Source organism: Balaenoptera acutorostrata, chromosome 8 (genome assembly GCF_949987535.1).
Source record: "Balaenoptera acutorostrata chromosome 8, mBalAcu1.1, whole genome shotgun sequence".
In the NCBI taxonomy this organism is placed as follows: domain Eukaryota; kingdom Metazoa; phylum Chordata; class Mammalia; order Artiodactyla; family Balaenopteridae; genus Balaenoptera; species Balaenoptera acutorostrata.
This window is the reverse complement of record NC_080071.1, coordinates 22,214,968-22,232,613: the sequence shown is the minus strand read 5'-3', so window position 1 is coordinate 22,232,613 and position 17,646 is coordinate 22,214,968. Positions and strand designations below refer to the sequence as shown.

The following is a 17,646-nucleotide window of genomic DNA, read 5'->3' as shown; positions in this document are numbered from 1 at the left end:
ATTTCTACTGGTTATAATTCTTTAAAATGAGAAATTAATTTTCCTAAGATACGGGACACCTGCCAGTAGACAAACTGTTTTAACTACTTACCTTTTTGGTTTTAGAGGAAGGAAAAAATCTTAATGACAGCACAAAATCATGTAGCAAATGTAAGTCATTTTTGAAAGATTCAACTACATTTTGTTCCATTTGTTTCATTTTAAGTGATATATTTGCAAACATGTCATGGCTCACTTTATGTTTACCTCCGTTTTTAGCAGGCTTGATTGTTGCCTGAAATTGCTTTTTCTTTGACGGAGCTTAGTGTAGATGCATGAAAATGTGTTGGAAGCACCTTCCCACAGATAGGGAAGGCCTGTTTGGCCTCTCAGCAAATGTGCAGCCCTGGCACTCGCCAGGGATGGCTACCCAGCTGCTTCCATTCATGCCTGCCTGGGCAGCCCCGGTGAACTTCCAGAATGAGTCCGACTTGGTCGCCTTCTTTCTCTGCTAATAGAGGAAAACGGTGCATTTGCATCACTTGCTGTGCCAAGTAAACTTTTTTTTAATTTGAATTTTGGTCTAGGAGCTAGTCTTTATAATGCCTCTAGATAGAAGCAGTTCCCCAAAGTGAAGCCCCACAGTGTCAGCACCACAGAGTTTAGTCTCTCTCTCTTGTTCCACAAGGTTATGGGGAGGCAGATTCCTAAAACCTCAGACATCATTGGAGAAAACATTTGATGCCATAAGGACCTTTCTAGGTCGGTGGAGAGTGAGATCTTGTTTCCGGGGTCTCAGTTTGTCCTTAGAAGTCAAGGATGAGGCTAAGGCAGACAGGCATTCTCCTTCCTTCCACTTGAATGCTGTCTTCTCTCGGCCTTCATTTCCATCTGGCCCTGAACGGCCCACTTGTAGAATTAAAAACATCGTCAGGGGTTAGAAGGCTCTCTTGTTTCACTGCATCCATTTACTTTACCTTCTGTGATTGTTAGTGAAGGTGGAAATTTCCAAAAGTCAGTATCTTTTTTTTGAAAAGACAGAGAATGTAGTTTAGGAATGTAAGATTTGGCCCCTGTCCATCTTCCATCACACCCGGTTTGCCTTAAATGGAAGAATGGAAGTTCCTCTTTCTGGAAATCGGCGGGTGGGGGAGGTGTAGGAGTCAGAAGGGAAGCCCGGGGCGTCTCACCAGACACATGACAGTTTTGCTCTCACCTCCTGGCACCCATAGTACTACAGCTGCCATTCAGAGAGCTCACACGCCAGCCCGTCCCTCTGGAGCAGTTCACACCAGGGAGAGGAAAAAGGAGTGCCAAACCGTGGCCCCGACAGCCTCGAGGAGGAATTGCAGTTGCGTTTTGGGTGCATTTTGTGTTTCAGCAGAGGAGTATTGAGAGGCACTGTTGTTCCCACCCTGTCATTAGCGGGTGGGTAATAGTGATATAAAATAAGAGATGAATTAGGATAATAAGAGGCAAAGGAGAAAGGAATAAATTTTCCACAAGTAATATTTTTCTCTTCATGGTTATTGAACTTTGAAACAGAACTTGAAAGTAGTAATCATGGTTCCACGGTAGACAAAGGACAGAATGTGAGAGCCAGACAGGAAGGTGTGATTGTCTTTATTACATTAACTAGAAACATACGGAAACAAGCACAGCTTTGAGGAATACACTGCTATTTCCATTCAAGAAAAATTTTTTTAAAAAAAGGAAAAGTCATGGGTGGCCTACTATGTCATCGCCTTTTTTTTTTCTTTTCTTTTCTTTTTTTAACTGATGAATATGTATCCCTGGTAAGAGAGTCTGTGCATCTGATACATCTTTTGCTTTCCTTTGTTAGTTTCTTGGGATCATTTTTTTGAGGCAGATGTATAGTAAAGCAACACCAAGTGGGATGATTAAAGGCCCAGAAAAACCTTTAAATAGGGTGGGCAGGTGCTTTCAGCTTTCTCACAACAGCTGTCTTCCATGTTGTATCCCCCAAAATAAACAAATAAGACCTATTTGTATTCATTCATTGATTCAGCCAAGATGTAGAAAGCGCCTGCAACATGCCAGACACTTACTTGGGCACTGGGGATAGGAGTGATGAACAGAAGTCACTGCTCCCACGGACCTTCCACTCTAGAGGGGAAACAGACACCAAACAAATAGCCACACTCACGAAGTGTGATAAATGCTCTGAATAAAAATACAGTGTGAGCAGTATAAAGGGGGGCTTGTTCTCTACTGGAGGAAGTGAAGACTGCTCCGAGGAATCGTAATGGAAAAAAGCTATGGGAGCACTTTTAAGTGGCGGAGGGGAGGGTGACACAATCCTGTTCACATTTGAAGATTTACCGAAATGGAATTAGAGAGGGCCCAGAGTGAAAAGAAGAGTATCTGCACCTAAAGAAGTACAGAAGTGAATCCAAAAATGCCTTTGCTTCCTCGAAATAGCTCTTGAAATGTTTCATTACACTCTGGTTTGAACACCATAACTAATATATTCTCTGTACAGTATTTTTCACCAGTGGATCATCTCCTAAGGGTCTGAGTAAACTTTTGCCTTGAAGTATTCTATCCATTCCCTTAGAGCACCAACACTGCTCCTATTAAAAAAGAAATTCAGGGACTTCCTGGTGGTGCAGTGGTTAAGAATCTGCCTGCCAATGCAGGGGACATGGGTTCGAGCCCTGGTCCAGGAAGATCCTACATGCCACGGAGCAACTAAGCCCGTGCACCACAACTACTGAGCCTGCGCTCTAGAGCCCGCGAGCCACAACTACTGAGCCTGCGCTCTAGAGCCCGCGAGCCACAACTACTGAAGCCCGCGTGCCACAACTACTGAAACCCGCGTGCCCTAGAGCCCGTACTCCGCAACAAGAGAAGCCACCGCAATGAGAAGCCCGCGCACCATGACGAACAGTAGCCCCGCTCGCCACAACTAGAGAAAGCCCGCGTGCAGCAACGAGGACCCAACGCAGCCAAAAATAAATAAATAAACAAACAAACACACACACACGTATATTTTTAAAAAATAAAAGAAATTCAACTGCGTTTTGTCACTCATACACACGTAAAATTTTGGTTTCCTGTTATTTTTCCCTGTTTATTCAGCTCCTACAGAACCTTTATTGTGTAAGTTTGCGGATGGAGGACAGAAGAAGAGACAGAACCCAAACAAATACATCCCTAATGGACGACCGTGGCATAGAGAAGGAGAGGTGAGACTTGTAAGTCCTCTCTTGAAACTTCAATGGGGTGTGTGATCATGAAAGCTACATGAATGGTTACACAAGCAGCATCTTGCCTTGGCCGCCACGCTTCTAGAATAGGTGCCAGGATTAAAACTTTATAATCCAGATAATGTCACATAAAACTCTTCCCGGTGGATACCGTGCTAAGAGTGGTGATTCTCCCGATGGACACATAGCTGATGGAAACAGCTGTGTTTACCAGTTAACTACATAAGAAGTAAAAGAGCATTTTAAATCGCTGTGAGAAATGCACGAGCGGTTTTTTCCTCTAACGTCACGGTTTCTTAGGTTTACATTTTAAATTATTCAGAAATTACTTGAAATATTATTAAAATAAACAGTATATTTGTCATTGAGGATTTTTTGCCTAATAATAATGGTCTTTAGGAAAAAAAGAGCTCAATTTCTTAATAAGAATGTTGGCCCATCATTCCCCCATATTTATCGTAAATGGATTGTTCTTTTGTTTTTGTTTTTTTAAGTAACATACTGGTTCAAGAATGTCTAGGGAAGTGCCGTCCAGTAGAAATGTTCTAGAATCTGTACTGTCCAATGATGACCACTAGCCACTTAAGGCTATTTATTTGAGCACTTGGAATGTAGCTTGTATGGTAGAGGGACTCAACTTTTCATTTCATTTTAAATAGCTGCCTGTGACTAACAGCTACCATATGGGACAGTGCCGAGCTACAGCTTAATTCTCGTGTTGAGTTTATAATTACATGTGTCTAACGGAAGCTCTCAATTTTATCAAATACTACTAAACTATCACTGTTTTATGTTGCCATGACTCTGAGAAATGGAATTTTTAATTTGTGCCTTTGCAGATGAATGTTTCTTTTTCTTTCCCATAGGCTGGAATGACACTTACTTATGACCCAACCACGGCTGCTATACAGAACGGGTATGTCATTAAGATAAATACATAATGGCTAGAGGGAAAATGTGAAAGTGGAAAATATCAGATGTTTGTTCCGTGAATGATTCTATTTAAAGGATTACTTAATAAAGGCTTTTGTGTTTGTTCTAGATTTTATCCTTCACCATACAGTATTGCTACCAACCGAATGATCACTCAAACTTCTATTACACCCTATATTGCGTCTCCTGTATCTGCCTACCAGGTTTGTACCTTTAGGATTCATCAAGAGTACGACAACTTGCCGACCTAGAATCACTGCTACATTTTTATGTGTCTGAAAATTTTGAACATTTATAATGAAATTTTAAGTCAAATGTTATGCAGCTTGTATACCCAGTTTAGAATCAGCTGCTTTTTATTTGACAGAGTGATTTACTTTTATGTTTAGGAGAATGTGCAACGAGGGGAAATGGTTGTCAGTTGTCAGTCCGTGAAACCATAGCATTTTAGAATTGGGATGAACCCAAATACTTCCTCCACAACAGGCCCTGCTGCTGGACACCATGTGTCCCAGAAATTGAAACGGAAAGAGAATTGCCGTTAGGTAAAATACAGGCTAGGTGTGCACCCTTGCCTTTGTTAATTTGTCAGCAGGAACCAACAAAAGAGCAAGTAAACATGTTAATAAATAAAGGCGTGTCTCTGTTAGGTAACATGAAATGAGCAATGCAGTGAGATTTGAGGCCAAAAAAGAGAGGTGACTCCCTGTTTATGTTATTTTGTGAACAGGCTTTACCCTAAACTCCCAGCTTAGAACCAAGATCTCATTAAGCACCTTGTTGTAATGTTGATTTGGTTTTATTGCAGGGGTAGCTCCTATTCTCCATGAACCCCGTGTTGGTGCTCATGTACTTGTCCTCCCATATCAGAGTGCCTCTCACAGGGTTGCCGCCTTGGCCCAGACAGGGGCACTCTAACGGAGTCAGTTACAGACATGGGAATACACTTCTGTTGACTGTTGAGATCCTGTGTGACTAAACTAAACTTCTGTGTATTCTTGTTTTTAAAATAATTGAGTTAGTTATTGTAGCCCTGGTTTCTGGGGGTAGGGGACGACAATAATAACTGTGTTATTTCACTTCTATATGCCTCAGTTTCCTCATCTTTAAAATGGGGATAATAATAGTTTCTATCTCATAGGCTTATGATAAGAACTAAATGAGATTATCTATGTAAAGAACTCACCACAATACCTGGCATATCATTAGCACTCAGTAAATGTTAGCTATGATTATTATTATCATCCTTTACATCCAAGATTAACTGGCTGGTAAGAGTATATCCATTCTGCTTTTTTAAAATAATGGATTGGTCAATGTAAGCAATATCATAAAGGTTGTTCTGTCGAAAAGCATAAAAGTAGCTCTGGATAACAAAGAGAAGAGATTAAATGCACTAAAACTGAAGTTGTAAAGTAGCATTCACAGCCTCTCTCGGCTTCTAGGTTCTTTTCACTTCCTTTCTTTGAGTCGTCACTCATTTTCTTTTATCTCTCTGGGTTGTTAAGTTACTTATGCTGGTGCTTCAGTCTGCTAGGCATAGCACTCACTCATTTAATGCCTTTTTAATGATTTTGAACTTAAGATTTCTATGTTTTCCTTTCCTGTATGAGATTCAATGAGATCTGCTCTAGTGCATTTGCCCTAATTAACAATTCCTATTTCTGATGTTGAAAAGTAGTCTTCTTTCTTAACTATCTGAACTTGGAAACCTCTTTATGTGTACCACTAAAAATAGGGACAAGTAAGCTTATTCTCAGACAAATGAAAGATTGTGCATATTAATTTGAATGTATGCAGCTATAGATATTTACAGCTATGAATGCTTCTCCTCACCACCTCTTTTTTTCTCTTTAGTATAAAAGCAGTGAGCATTTTGGCCACAGAATTATTTCATAGAATAGAAAAAAATTAGGAGACCAAGGTTGTTAATAGATTTGATAGACCTAACTTGAAACAACATTTCATTACAAAGGCCTGATTTCTTCTCCTAGGCAATCTGTGTTTCCCTAAGATACATGTGGAAATTCATTCCAATTGCCTGGCACTCAGTGCCATTACCTTTTAGACTGATTCTTAACCCTATAAGTTCAGGAACCCAGTGGGGTCAGCAGATGGGCTTTAAGTGGTCTGTGATTCTCTTAAATTGTTTGCAGAATGTCACTTGTATGTGTGCAGTCAGTTGGGGAGAAAAGGTCTATTTCCTTCATCAGGTTTTCAAAAGGATTCATGATCCAAAAGAGGATAAAGAACCAATGATAAAGAGTTCACAGAACATAGATTATTATTCCCATTTTATAGTTAGGGAAAATTGAGGAATAGACATTGACAGCAGCAGATTTGTTGCTTAAGGAAGAAAATTGGATTAGATGTCATGACTTCCTAACCCCGTAATGATATAAGCTATTAGATTATTAGGACCGCTGGAATTATACCCAAAATGGGTGCATCTGGCCCAAATTGGGGTCTATAACGGGAGCTGCTCGCCTCCCCGTGATTTATTCAGTGAAGGCCTTGCACTCATGTTGGAGCAAGCCTTTCTCTGCTAAACCACTATATGTTCATACAATTGGATTTGAGAAATTGGCATCTGCAAGAAACCACCAATATCCCAATGGGGAAAGGCTGCAGTCCAGATAACTGAAATGTTAACAAGGCAGAAGCACTTAACTTTGGTCTGCCTTAGGTGGCAAAGGAAACCAGAGAAAACAAGTATCGGGGCTCTGCTATCAAGGTAAATCATAATACATTCTTCCCCCATGACTCTTCCCCATATCCTCTCTGTAGAACCTCTGAAGTTAACAGTAGCGGATGAGATACAGGAGGGTTTTGTTCTCAAGAATTAGAGGCAAACTTATTTTGAAATCACATAGTCTCAGGAAAGCTCTGGGCATCAAGAAACGGGCTGATAGTCTTCCTCTGGGGTGGTAGAGATTACACATGCTTTCTTTCCTGCCACACAGAACCTGACTCTCACGTCTTACTTCTCAATCCAGAGGGTCTACTGTAGAGATGCCCTTTTGACTGTAGATGTCAGGATCTAGTTACTGAAGTTTAATTTCCTAAATCTGGATTTCAGATTTTTATGTTTCACACTAACTAGAAATTGTTGACTGCCAGACAAGATTTCTGAAATTTAATGTCCTGGGTATAAAAAGGGGGTTGAATTTGATTATTCTTTTTAAATAAGCACATACTTTAAGGATTAGTTTCTAATAAGATGTGCTGGAATTAATTCTCATTGCTCTGTATTCCTAAAGCACCTACGTTCATATCTTGATTGTAATACTTTTCACTATTTCTTTGAGTTGTTTACTTGTTTATCTCCCTTGCTTATTAGACAGTAAATTTCTTGAGGGTGGGGCCTATGTCTTCCTTTTTCTCTTTGGTGCTTGATACTCAGTAAATACTTTTTGAGTGGGCAAATGGAACTTGGTTTTAAATAATCATTTCATCCTATTCAGAGTGACCAGTTTGTCAAGAACCCTAACTGCCTTAATCTTTTTAATCATTGATAGTATTGTTTCCTTATTTTCCTTCTGTAGATCTTAACATGATTAAAAGAGCTCTAGAGAAATAGGTAGCACTCTAATGGAAATCAATGTTTCTTCCAAAATCCTTCCTTTTCCAGGTGCAAAGCCCTTCTTGGATGCAGCCGCAACCATATATCCTACAGCACCCCGTAAGTTTCTCATCTTAATGGCTTTGTAGTTTATAAGTAAGCTATGTATACGTTAAAAACCATTCTCTGGGTTTAAACCATTTGCCCAAAGATGGTGTAGGATTTGGGAGATTTTAAATATGAAATATGAGAATGTGTTCATTATAAAACTTTCACTCACCTTGTCTTAAAATAAATCAGTGGTTGACCTTAAGTCAAATTCACAATCCATGAGAACTTAAACGTAGGAGATTGTTCCATTGGATGTTTAAATTTTAAAGTTTTAAAATTGCTAAATTTTTAACCATACTTAGGATGAAATAGCTCTCATTTTTTACATTCTGTTGAATGCAAATATAAAATGTTCAAAATTGACCTAGAGTTTTTCATTAGTGTTAGCCTCTCCATGGAAATTATAAAAAACCTAAAATAGTAACACCGACTTTGGTAAATAACAAAGGTGATTTCTTTAGTGACACGAGCATGTGTTGTACTTTGTATATATTACATTTTTTAAATTAAGTGAGTTACACTTCACCTTATTAGGTAGTATAGTTAATGTATTTTTCAGAGATACATAAAATCCAGTTTGTGGAATTAAAACATGGGTTTAAAAGTTGAAAAATAAAGGTGGAGAACAAAATCACAAAAAAGACCAAGAATGCCTAATGTAATAATCTAGATGCTTGCCATGAGGAGGCCGCAAATTTGGCCTAAGCTTTCTAGTAACCAGTGCAAAATGGGAATCTTAATAAGCAATACAGTTCACAGTACTTATAAAACAGATCAGTTGCTTAGGAAAAGCACACTGTTTTTGGCCTTAAAATGAGACAGGAATTTCTCTCAGGACAACTTCCTAAAGAGGAGATTATGCAGTGTTAGGCCAGGCATGTGAAACAGCAGAACAGGGACACATTCTGAACAGGAAGTTGCTGAGATGACTTTGAAGAAGCAGATAAAACATGCTTAGTTGATAACACAGGAGAAGAGCTCTCTGATGCTATATGTATGTGTGTTGTGTGTCTGTATAAACGTACACACGTATGTTTCTACACACACACATCTGCACACGTACACCCACAGAGCCACACAAACGCCTATGGCAATCTGCCTCCCGGGTACTCTGTGCTGTCCTATTGGGGAATGCTGGAAATCAGCTCACTTTTCATTTGGGGGCTTCCTAGTACAGTAGCTCCTACAGATGAATGAGGAAGAGGAGCAGGAAGCTCCTTCTGCATATTCTGGGCTTTTGAGTCATTTCCATGTTACCACACACTTTTTGATGTTGCACGTTAAAAATGTTAAAGGAAAAAATTTCTTATGAAATATATTAATAACAAACTACTTCTGACATGAATCTATATCCTTTGGGGGGGAAGGGGTCAACTATTACAGACAGAGGCAGACACATCTCTGAGTTGAACAACTTTGAGACAGTAGTGGTGTGTGCAGAAGACTCCTACCTGAGGATTCATTCCTTCTCCCCACCCAGATTTAGACTGCCTGCAACCAGCGTTAACGCACCTGCACACCAACCTTCGCCCTCAATTGTGTATCAATTTATCAGTAAATAACAGTGTATTTAAGGGATGAGTCAGGTACAGTGATACCAAAAACCTAACATTAATATTTGTAGGGTGTATCAGAATAATTGCATCCTCAGGTAATCAGGTGATAGCAAAAGTGAGAGGAATGCTATAATCCATAAGAATATTACAATTGGATAAATTTAGAGAAAATGCAAAAATCCAGAAATAGAACTAATTGAGTTTCATACACCATTAATGTACCATTAAGTAATCATTAAAAATGATAATGACAGCAAGGCAGTAAGGTAAATATTTATAATGGAATGTTAAGTTATAAAGCAAAACCCAGGGGCTTCCCTGGTGGTGCAGTGGTTAAGAATCCGCCTGCCAATGCAGGGGACACGGGTTCGAGCCCTGGTCTGGGAAGATCCCACATACCATGGAGCAACTAAGCCTGTGAGCCACAACTGCTGAGCCCGTATGCCACGACTACTGAAGCCCATGCGCCTAGAGCCTGTGCTCTGCAGCAAGAGAAACCACCACAATGAGAAGCCCACGCACCGCAACAAAGAGTAGGCCCCGCTCGGCGCAACTAGAGGAAGTCCGAGCAGAGCAACAAAGACCCAATGCAGCCAAAAATTAATTAATTAATTAATTAATTTAAAAAAAAAAAAAAAAAAAAAGAATCCGCCTGCCAGTGCAGGGGACACGGGTTCGGGCCCTGGTCTGGGAAGATCCCACATGCCGCAGAGCAACTAAGAGCATGCACCACAACTACTGAGCCTGCGCTCTAGAGCCTGCAAGCCACAACTACTGATCCCGCGTGCCACAACTACTGAAGCCCGCGTGCCTAGAACCCGTGCTCTGCAACAAGAGAAGCCACTGCAATGAGAAACCTGCGCACCGCAATGAAGGGTAGCCCCCGCTCGCCTCAAGTAGAGAAAGCCTGCGTGCAGCAACGAAGACCCAACGCAACCAGAAATAAATAAATTAAATAAATAAATCAAAAAAAAAGCAAAACCCAGGATATGAAATAGTTCATGTGCCCTGGTTGCAACTCTGTAAAAACATGCAGAGACCAGAATCTGGAGAGTGCTACCCTGACCATGCCAACCAACAGCTGTGTATTAGAGACAGGCTGGGTTATACGGGTGATTTTTTTCACCCCTCCTCTCTGTTTTTAACTATATTTAATTTTATTTTTGATGACCAGAATTTTTTCAAATGAAATCAAAGATTCTAAAATTGGATTATTAATCATATCTGAATCTGCTTCCCTCCCCTGGCACCAAATTGCAGTTGAAAGTTCTGAGAAACACTGAGTGAATGAAGAATGTGATCTTGATCCTAACAGCCTGACCTTGAATCAAATGACTATTTTTTTAACATTTTTGAACGAGACACTGTATTTATAATATTCAATATAGTATATTGTTTTGTGGCTGCATGAAACATCAACTGTCATTTACTTTAAAAAAAAAAATTAAGCATTTTGTAACCCTGGCCAGCCAAAAGTAGTTTGCGTTTCCTGTCACACCCCATAGTTCTCCTGTGGACTAGCTTGCTTTACAGTTAAGTGAAAGTAAAGGGAGAGGTATTTAACCGAAGGATTTCTGTGAAGTGGGTGCTCTTTTAAAAAGTCTCAGGAAGCACAATCTAGACCATTTATAAGAAATCATGACACCATTTGCAAGTTTGAGGGCAGGTTATTTTAGCTTCATGTTCCTCAGTAAACTAAGGCATTTCCTTTGCAAAAGGTGGTTCCAGAATCTGCACTCCCTCCCTCAGTTTGTCTCACTTCCTCTGTCTCCGACTCCCCAGGGTGCTGTGTTAACTCCCTCAATGGAGCACACCATGTCACTACAGCCCGCATCTATGATCAGCCCTCTGGCCCAGCAGATGAGTCATCTGTCACTAGGCAGCACCGGAACAGTAGGTGGCAAATTAATATCATGTGTCTCAGCAAACAGAGGAGGGTAAATTAATTCAGCCTGTGTCTTCCTTATCAATTATAGACTCTGTAATGTCAGAGATTATGTCTGATCCCCTCTCTCCTTCCCACATTGCCTTTCACATAGTAAGTACTCAGATATTTCTTGATTAATTGATGAACTAAAAGTCTGTCCTCTGGGTATCTATCTCTCCTTTATCAGAATATAGCATCCATACAAGACCACTTCTAGCCCTAATGACTAGTATCGTTCATTCACACTGGCAGACCTGGTCTCATGAAGCAAAAAATGAAGGTGATTCATGGCAGTCAAGGCAGGGAATTTTTACTCACTTATTTCTTCTTGTATGGATTTTGGGGGCACTGAATCACAATCTTAGTATTGACTTATCTCCTCCAAATCCAGGGACTCAGTTGGGAATTGGGGTTGAACTAATCCCAGATTCACTTCCAGGGTTGATACGTGTAGTGTTTAGATGGTCAGATGGCCAAAGGCTTTTAATGGAGACCATATCGATGGTAGCTTAAAAGAACAAAGGGTAGTATTTTCCTGGCTTACATTCACAGCCAGCAGAAGCAGCTTGTAAAGGCTAAGCCAGGGCCACACACAGCCAGTGAGAAACCTCTCCTGCCTTCGGAGAAGAATGACTGTCGGCATCAGGAAAGCAAGGGTCCATTTCCCATTTTTCAGTGACCTGCTAAAGATGTAATAAGTCATTTACTTCTTGGGTCTCCACCTATGGAAACAATTCTAGATACTGGTTCAGTGGGCTGCTGGAAACTCATGAGGTCCTTTGAGGGAGAGACCTTCTAGAATAAAATAGCACGTTAGTGATGCTGAATTACCGAGGACGAGAAACTGTAGTGACCGTCGCCCGTGGCTCGTCGTTGGCCATGCTGACTGTATTCTTCTTTTCAGTACATGCCTGCCACGTCAGCTGTGCAGGGGGCCTACTTGCCACAGTATACACACGTGCAGACGCCGGCGGTTCCTGTGGAGGTTGGTATAGACTGTCCAGTGGCCATTCTGGCAGTGAGTAATTTCAGAAATGGGTTAAATAGAACTCAAAGAAGAATCAATCAAAAGTCAAACATTTGCATAAAGAATCGAGTTGAGAGGGAGTCTATGCCTAGAGTTGTTTTCAACTATGAAATATTCTCTGCATACAAGTTAGTAAACAGCATCCAAGCCACACCCCCAAGACTCCCAGAAATACTGATATTTTCTAGGCTTGTAGCACATTTCATACCCCTTCAAGGCTCTGTCTTGTCTCCTGTAAAATGACGCTTATAGGCAAATTAAGATAAAGCTGGAATTTGCAATCCTAGTACCAAAGATTATGTCAGTAATAATAATTACAAAAATTAACTTATCATTAAGATACTTGGAAAAAAATGTTTCAAAACTGTAACAGGGATGAGGAACAAACCATACCTGTTTTTATAGAGACTTAGTAGAGCTAAATAACTCTTAGTTCTTGTTATGGAAGATACTGTTATGATATTGATATGGAAGAAGTCTGACATTTGAATTCAAGTTGGACAGAAAGCACAGTGTTTTCCTGCAGAGTACCCTTGAAATTCCAAGGAAATTCATCAACCCAGTCGATCCCCCCCTGCTAGGCAGATCCCATAGGTTCCAATTCCAGAAACAACCCTAGGACTGTGGCTGGATTACAGGGGAGGTGGGATGTGTTTTGTTTTGTTTGCTTCTAAATGTTTTAAATTTGTGCAATTATTGATAACCACAGTTATCAGAACCCACAGTCCCTTATCTGCAATGCTGGAACAAACAAATCTGAAACGAAAAATTTTCCTTGTAACTACTTTAGCAAAAAACCTGACCTGTGACAGAACCCAAGCTGAACTGATGTAAGACAAGATCTTTACCCCATTTACACTGCATATTCATACCTTTCAGCACAGACCTATTAATGTGTTTGATTATGAGGTACAGCCCTAGACCCCACTGGGTATAGTCTCTGATGTACAGCATATGCATACCATGTTTCAGATTCTAAAATCTGAAAATACTGAATTCCAAGTCACATCTGGCCCCCAAAGGGTAAGAGATTTGTTTGGTAAATTGCAGCTTGATATGAAGAGGCAACTCATAAAAGTTAAAGGAGGTTCTTTGGGTCTATCAGACATTTTAACTTCTTAGGGAAATAACTTTGAAGGCTCTATGTGACATTAAGAAAATCACTGTTAAGGAGTGCTTGTTTTTAAGATGTGGGACTCAGTCCGACCTAGGTAACAGAGTTTGGATTTCTTTGCTCACATGTCTCATCTGTTCTGCTTTGTTGTAGGAGGCGAGTGGTCAGCAGCAGGTGGCTGTAGAGACGTCTAATGACCATTCTCCATATACCTTTCAACCCAATAAGTAACTGTGAGGTATGAGAGAAAGGTCTCCATCACTTTAGGGGTCAAGTCAAGGAAAGTCTATGATTCTTGTATCAAAATGGTACTTTAAACAACTCAGGTCTGGTCACACTGCTTCAGTCATGGCCAGGGAATCCAATGTTACTGAAATGTTAAAATCAGTGATTTTGTGGATTTGTAGATAAGTATTCTGTCCAAAAATAACAGTGCCTTATGTTGAAGTCAAATGTATATTTACTCTCTCTTCCTCCCTACCCACCCCACGCCAAAAGATTGGTAACATAATCAGACAACGCCAGGTACCAAATTTGTCCTACAATACATTTATATATATTTTTTATATTATATATATATATTATATGTAATATATATATATTGTTTTAATGCTCACAAACTAAAGGAAATATAGCATAAGATTTTGCTTAATCTAGCATTACAAGATTAGCAGTATCTTGACTATGAATCTAATATGACTATCCTTAGATTGAGAGATTGCTCTCCCAGCTCCCACTTGGACCACGGATCTCAAAACTAGTCACTCTGCCATGCAGATTGCAGTAAAACAGCTGTGTGGAACTTAGAACACCTGGGTTTCTGGATTGCTCTGGTGAAGTATGTTGCAGGTCCCAGATTTGAAAGGTGGACTCGGGGCATAGAAAGTGACCTCAGTTCCAGAGTTTGCATTTACTGGCCTACCACCAGCGATGAGCAGAGCCTTTCTCAAACACATATCTTTAAAACAAGAAAGAGATGACAAAGCTCTGGTATATTACATCAAATGTACAAAAGCATTTTTTTTTTTTTATTTTTCTCTTCCAGGTGTACAGAAGGGTGTGCTTAAATGAAGAAGGTTGTGAAGGCTGAACAATCATGGATTTTTCTGATCAATTGTGCTTTAGGAAATTATTGACAGTTTTGCACAGGTTCTTGAAAACGTTATTTATAATGAAATCAACTAAAACTATTTTTGCTATAAGTTCTATAAGGTGCATAAAACCCTTAAATTCATCTAGTAGCTGTTCCCCTGAACAGGTTTATTTTAGTAAAAAAAAAAAAAAAAAAAAAAAAAAAAACCAACAAAATACAAAAAGATTTTTATCAAATGTTATGATGCAAAAAAAGAAAAAAAAAAAGAAAAAAGGAAAAAAAAAAAGAAAAAGAAAACTTCAATTCTCTGGGTATGCACAAAGACCATGAAGACTTACCCAAGTGCATGACCGGATTCTTGTGGTTTTGTTCATTTTGTGTTTCGTTTGTGTTTTTTTCAGCTGTATGAAATGGGCTTTCTGATGTTTAAATAGTCCAACTTCACCCCTGGTGTTCTGTGCTTGCAGTGTGAGTGTTGCCGCCAGTGTCTCTTTTCTTAGCTTTCCGTTTTCCTTTCCACGTAGTGTGAAGTGTCTTATCCTTTTCTATGAATTCCAATTTGCCTTAACTCTTTTGATGCTGTAGCTGTTTCAGTAAAAGTTAGTTCAAACTAATGATGTAGAATGCTTTGACCAAATGGGCTGGTCTATTATGCCTTGTAAAACAGCAGCATAGGGCTTTTAAAAGGTAGTCAATAAAAGTTGCTGAAATTTTGGCTTTTTTAAATATGTAGTAGGTGTTTTTAATGATTTTTCACATAATGTGTAAGGTAGTGAAATGCAAGAAGGGAAAACTGTTTTGTGTGAAACACATTTTCTGACTGGGGAACTTTTAATAGGGTAAATTGTTTGTAAGGCTGTACGCCAAGAGTTTCCTCTGATAGTTTGACTGATTTAGGATATCTGCTGTATGATGCAATGTAAAGTCTTTTTTGCCTTTTTTTCAGGAAAAAAAAAAACAACTAACTTGATGTTCTAGATTTAGTGTAGGTAGCGTAGGGGCAGGGGGTGGGGGGAGGGGAGGGAGTCACCGAATGTTTTGTCCTTCCTTTATACTAACGATAGTGCTTTAGAATGAGAATGACGCCTGAGATCTGGCAAACCGAAAAAAAAACACAAATGTTGCTATTGCAACGAAATGGCAAAAGCTAAAAGTAAGGATTTATCTTCAAACATAAGCTGAGATATGAATAGAAGCAAAACGATTGGCTACTAGCTCTCTCTATCACGTAAATTTGAGAAACAAAAATTACTTGGCACTTTTAAAGGTAACTTCACCAAAGACCGAAGAGCCAGTAACCAGTAGCTCCAACTTGTCTCAGCATCACATCTTCTGTGCTCTTTATTTTTGCCGGACCAGTTTGCGGTTAGGAGAATGTGCCTTTTTTGTACCTTTGGATTTAGGTTTTATAATTTTAATTGATGTATGGACACACACAAACAAACAAAAAAGCATGAAGGAAGATTTGGATCCAAGCAGTGCCACACTTTACATCATCACTACAAGTGTTAAGTGTAAAGAAAAACCAATTTTGAAACTATGAAATTCCTGATTCATAAATACACAGTTATTTCTACTTTAGTACATATAAGATAATTCACTGTTATTAAAGCTCTTTTATTAAGACAATTGCATACGTTTGAAAAGCAATGGTAAATTAAGTTGTCTTCCAAAACTGTGTACTTGTCTGGTCAACTGTGTGTGATCAGTTATCTACCTCAGAGTCTGTTTTCTTTTGTGCTGGGACAGGTTGCTGGCCCTCCCTGTTTCCACAGACCAAATCCTTCCTAGCTCAGGAGCTAGGCCTAAGCAGTTATTTCTTTCGAGTATTTTTTAGTTCTTAAAATTTATGCTTGTGTTTGATTATAGATGTCAGTGACATTTCATAGTTTCAAAAGTCCTTGCTGCTCTGAGAAGTGTAGATTCTAGTGAAAATTACATAGTCATAAGAGAAGTGTGTTTTTGTTTTTGTTTTTGTTTCCTTTTTTAAAGTTGTGGTATTATTGGTTCTATGCTCCCTGGAATATTACTGCTTTGTGAAAGTCCAGACTGAACGCAGCACCCTCTTTGTACCTAGTACATTATAAACCTGGGTCTCTCACTACTTGATATTTTTGCATTAGTTAAGACAGAAATTTGATAACTCAGTTAGAGGGGAGGGGAAATCTGCTGCTAGAAATGTCTGAACTAAGTGCCATACTCGTCTGGGTAAGATTTGGGAAACATAACCTCTGTACATAAAAAAAGAAAAAAAATCAGTTAAACATCACATAGTAGACAGCCATTAAATTATAAAAAAAATTAATTTATGAAGAAAGACCTTTTGTACAGATTGAAAAAAAAAGATTTTCATAGAGATATCTATATGATCAAGAGAGTTAATTTTTTATTTTTGTTTTACTAGTGCCACAAACTTGCCAGTGGTAACTTATTTGTCCGGTTCAAGATAACTCTGTAGTTTTCTTTCCTAGGACTTGTTGTTAAACGCCAAAAAGACATTTTTGAACTGTACATTTGATCAGATTGTTAGCTTTTTCTGTTTTATTTCTTTTGAGAACCTTTGAATAAAAAACATCTGAAATTTTATTTTTCCTGTCAATTTTTTTGAGATTAGATTAAATGTATATCAGAATTTCATTTCATTTCTGATCTCTTCTTTCAGCTCAGTGGATTGGTTTGAAACTGAGTTGAAAATTATTTTCAGATTCAATATGTACTCGAAATACATTTCCTTTAAAAGAACTGGGAAAAAACCTTCCCACCCTGTTGTTTTTGGTTATTTCAGTTCATGTACAGGGACAAGCATTAGCTCACCATGTTTCCTCTCAGCAAAGTCCCCCTTTGGTCTGTTCTTAAACACCAACAAGCCAGGCCCCTCTCCTTCCTCCTTCCTTACTGCTACCTTTTGACTGTGGCAATGTCATTGCCCAGCAAGGAGGACAGAATAAAAACAGCATCCCCATCTCTGGTAAACAAGCTCACGGGTAAGGATTTCAAGGTGATCTTATCCCTGCCTTGATGCCTCTGGCCTCCTTTAGTGACCTTGTTTGGCTGTTCCCAGTAGGAGGCTCTGGTGCAGCATTCATGGGGCAGAGACTACAGCTGTCTTTCCCA

The 17,646-nt window shown here is 39.3% G+C and overlaps 1 protein-coding gene across 8 annotated transcripts in view; it reads left to right on the top strand.

The window, feature by feature from the left end:
• Nucleotides 1-17,118, top strand: part of RBMS1 (RNA binding motif single stranded interacting protein 1) — a 212,207-nt gene extending 195,089 nt beyond the window's left edge. For 5 of the 8 annotated variants that reach the window (XM_057550796.1, XM_057550795.1, XM_057550801.1 and 2 more), the window contains exons 7-15: nt 3,082-3,197; nt 4,076-4,125; nt 4,252-4,345; nt 6,829-6,876; nt 7,774-7,824; nt 11,154-11,264; nt 12,203-12,283; nt 13,593-13,677; nt 14,485-17,118. In XM_057550796.1, the coding sequence (XP_057406779.1) occupies nt 3,082-3,197; nt 4,076-4,125; nt 4,252-4,345; nt 6,829-6,876; nt 7,774-7,824; nt 11,154-11,264; nt 12,203-12,283; nt 13,593-13,670 (629 nt within the window). In that variant the 3' untranslated portion in view covers nt 13,671-13,677; nt 14,485-17,118. The remainder of the gene's footprint in view (nt 1-3,081; nt 3,198-4,075; nt 4,126-4,251; nt 4,346-6,828; nt 6,877-7,773; nt 7,825-11,153; nt 11,265-12,202; nt 12,284-13,592; nt 13,678-14,484) is intronic. The other 3 variants (XM_057550797.1, XM_057550800.1, XM_057550799.1) reach the window with 3 other exon arrangements.
• The last annotated feature ends 528 nt before the right edge of the window (nt 17,119-17,646 follow it).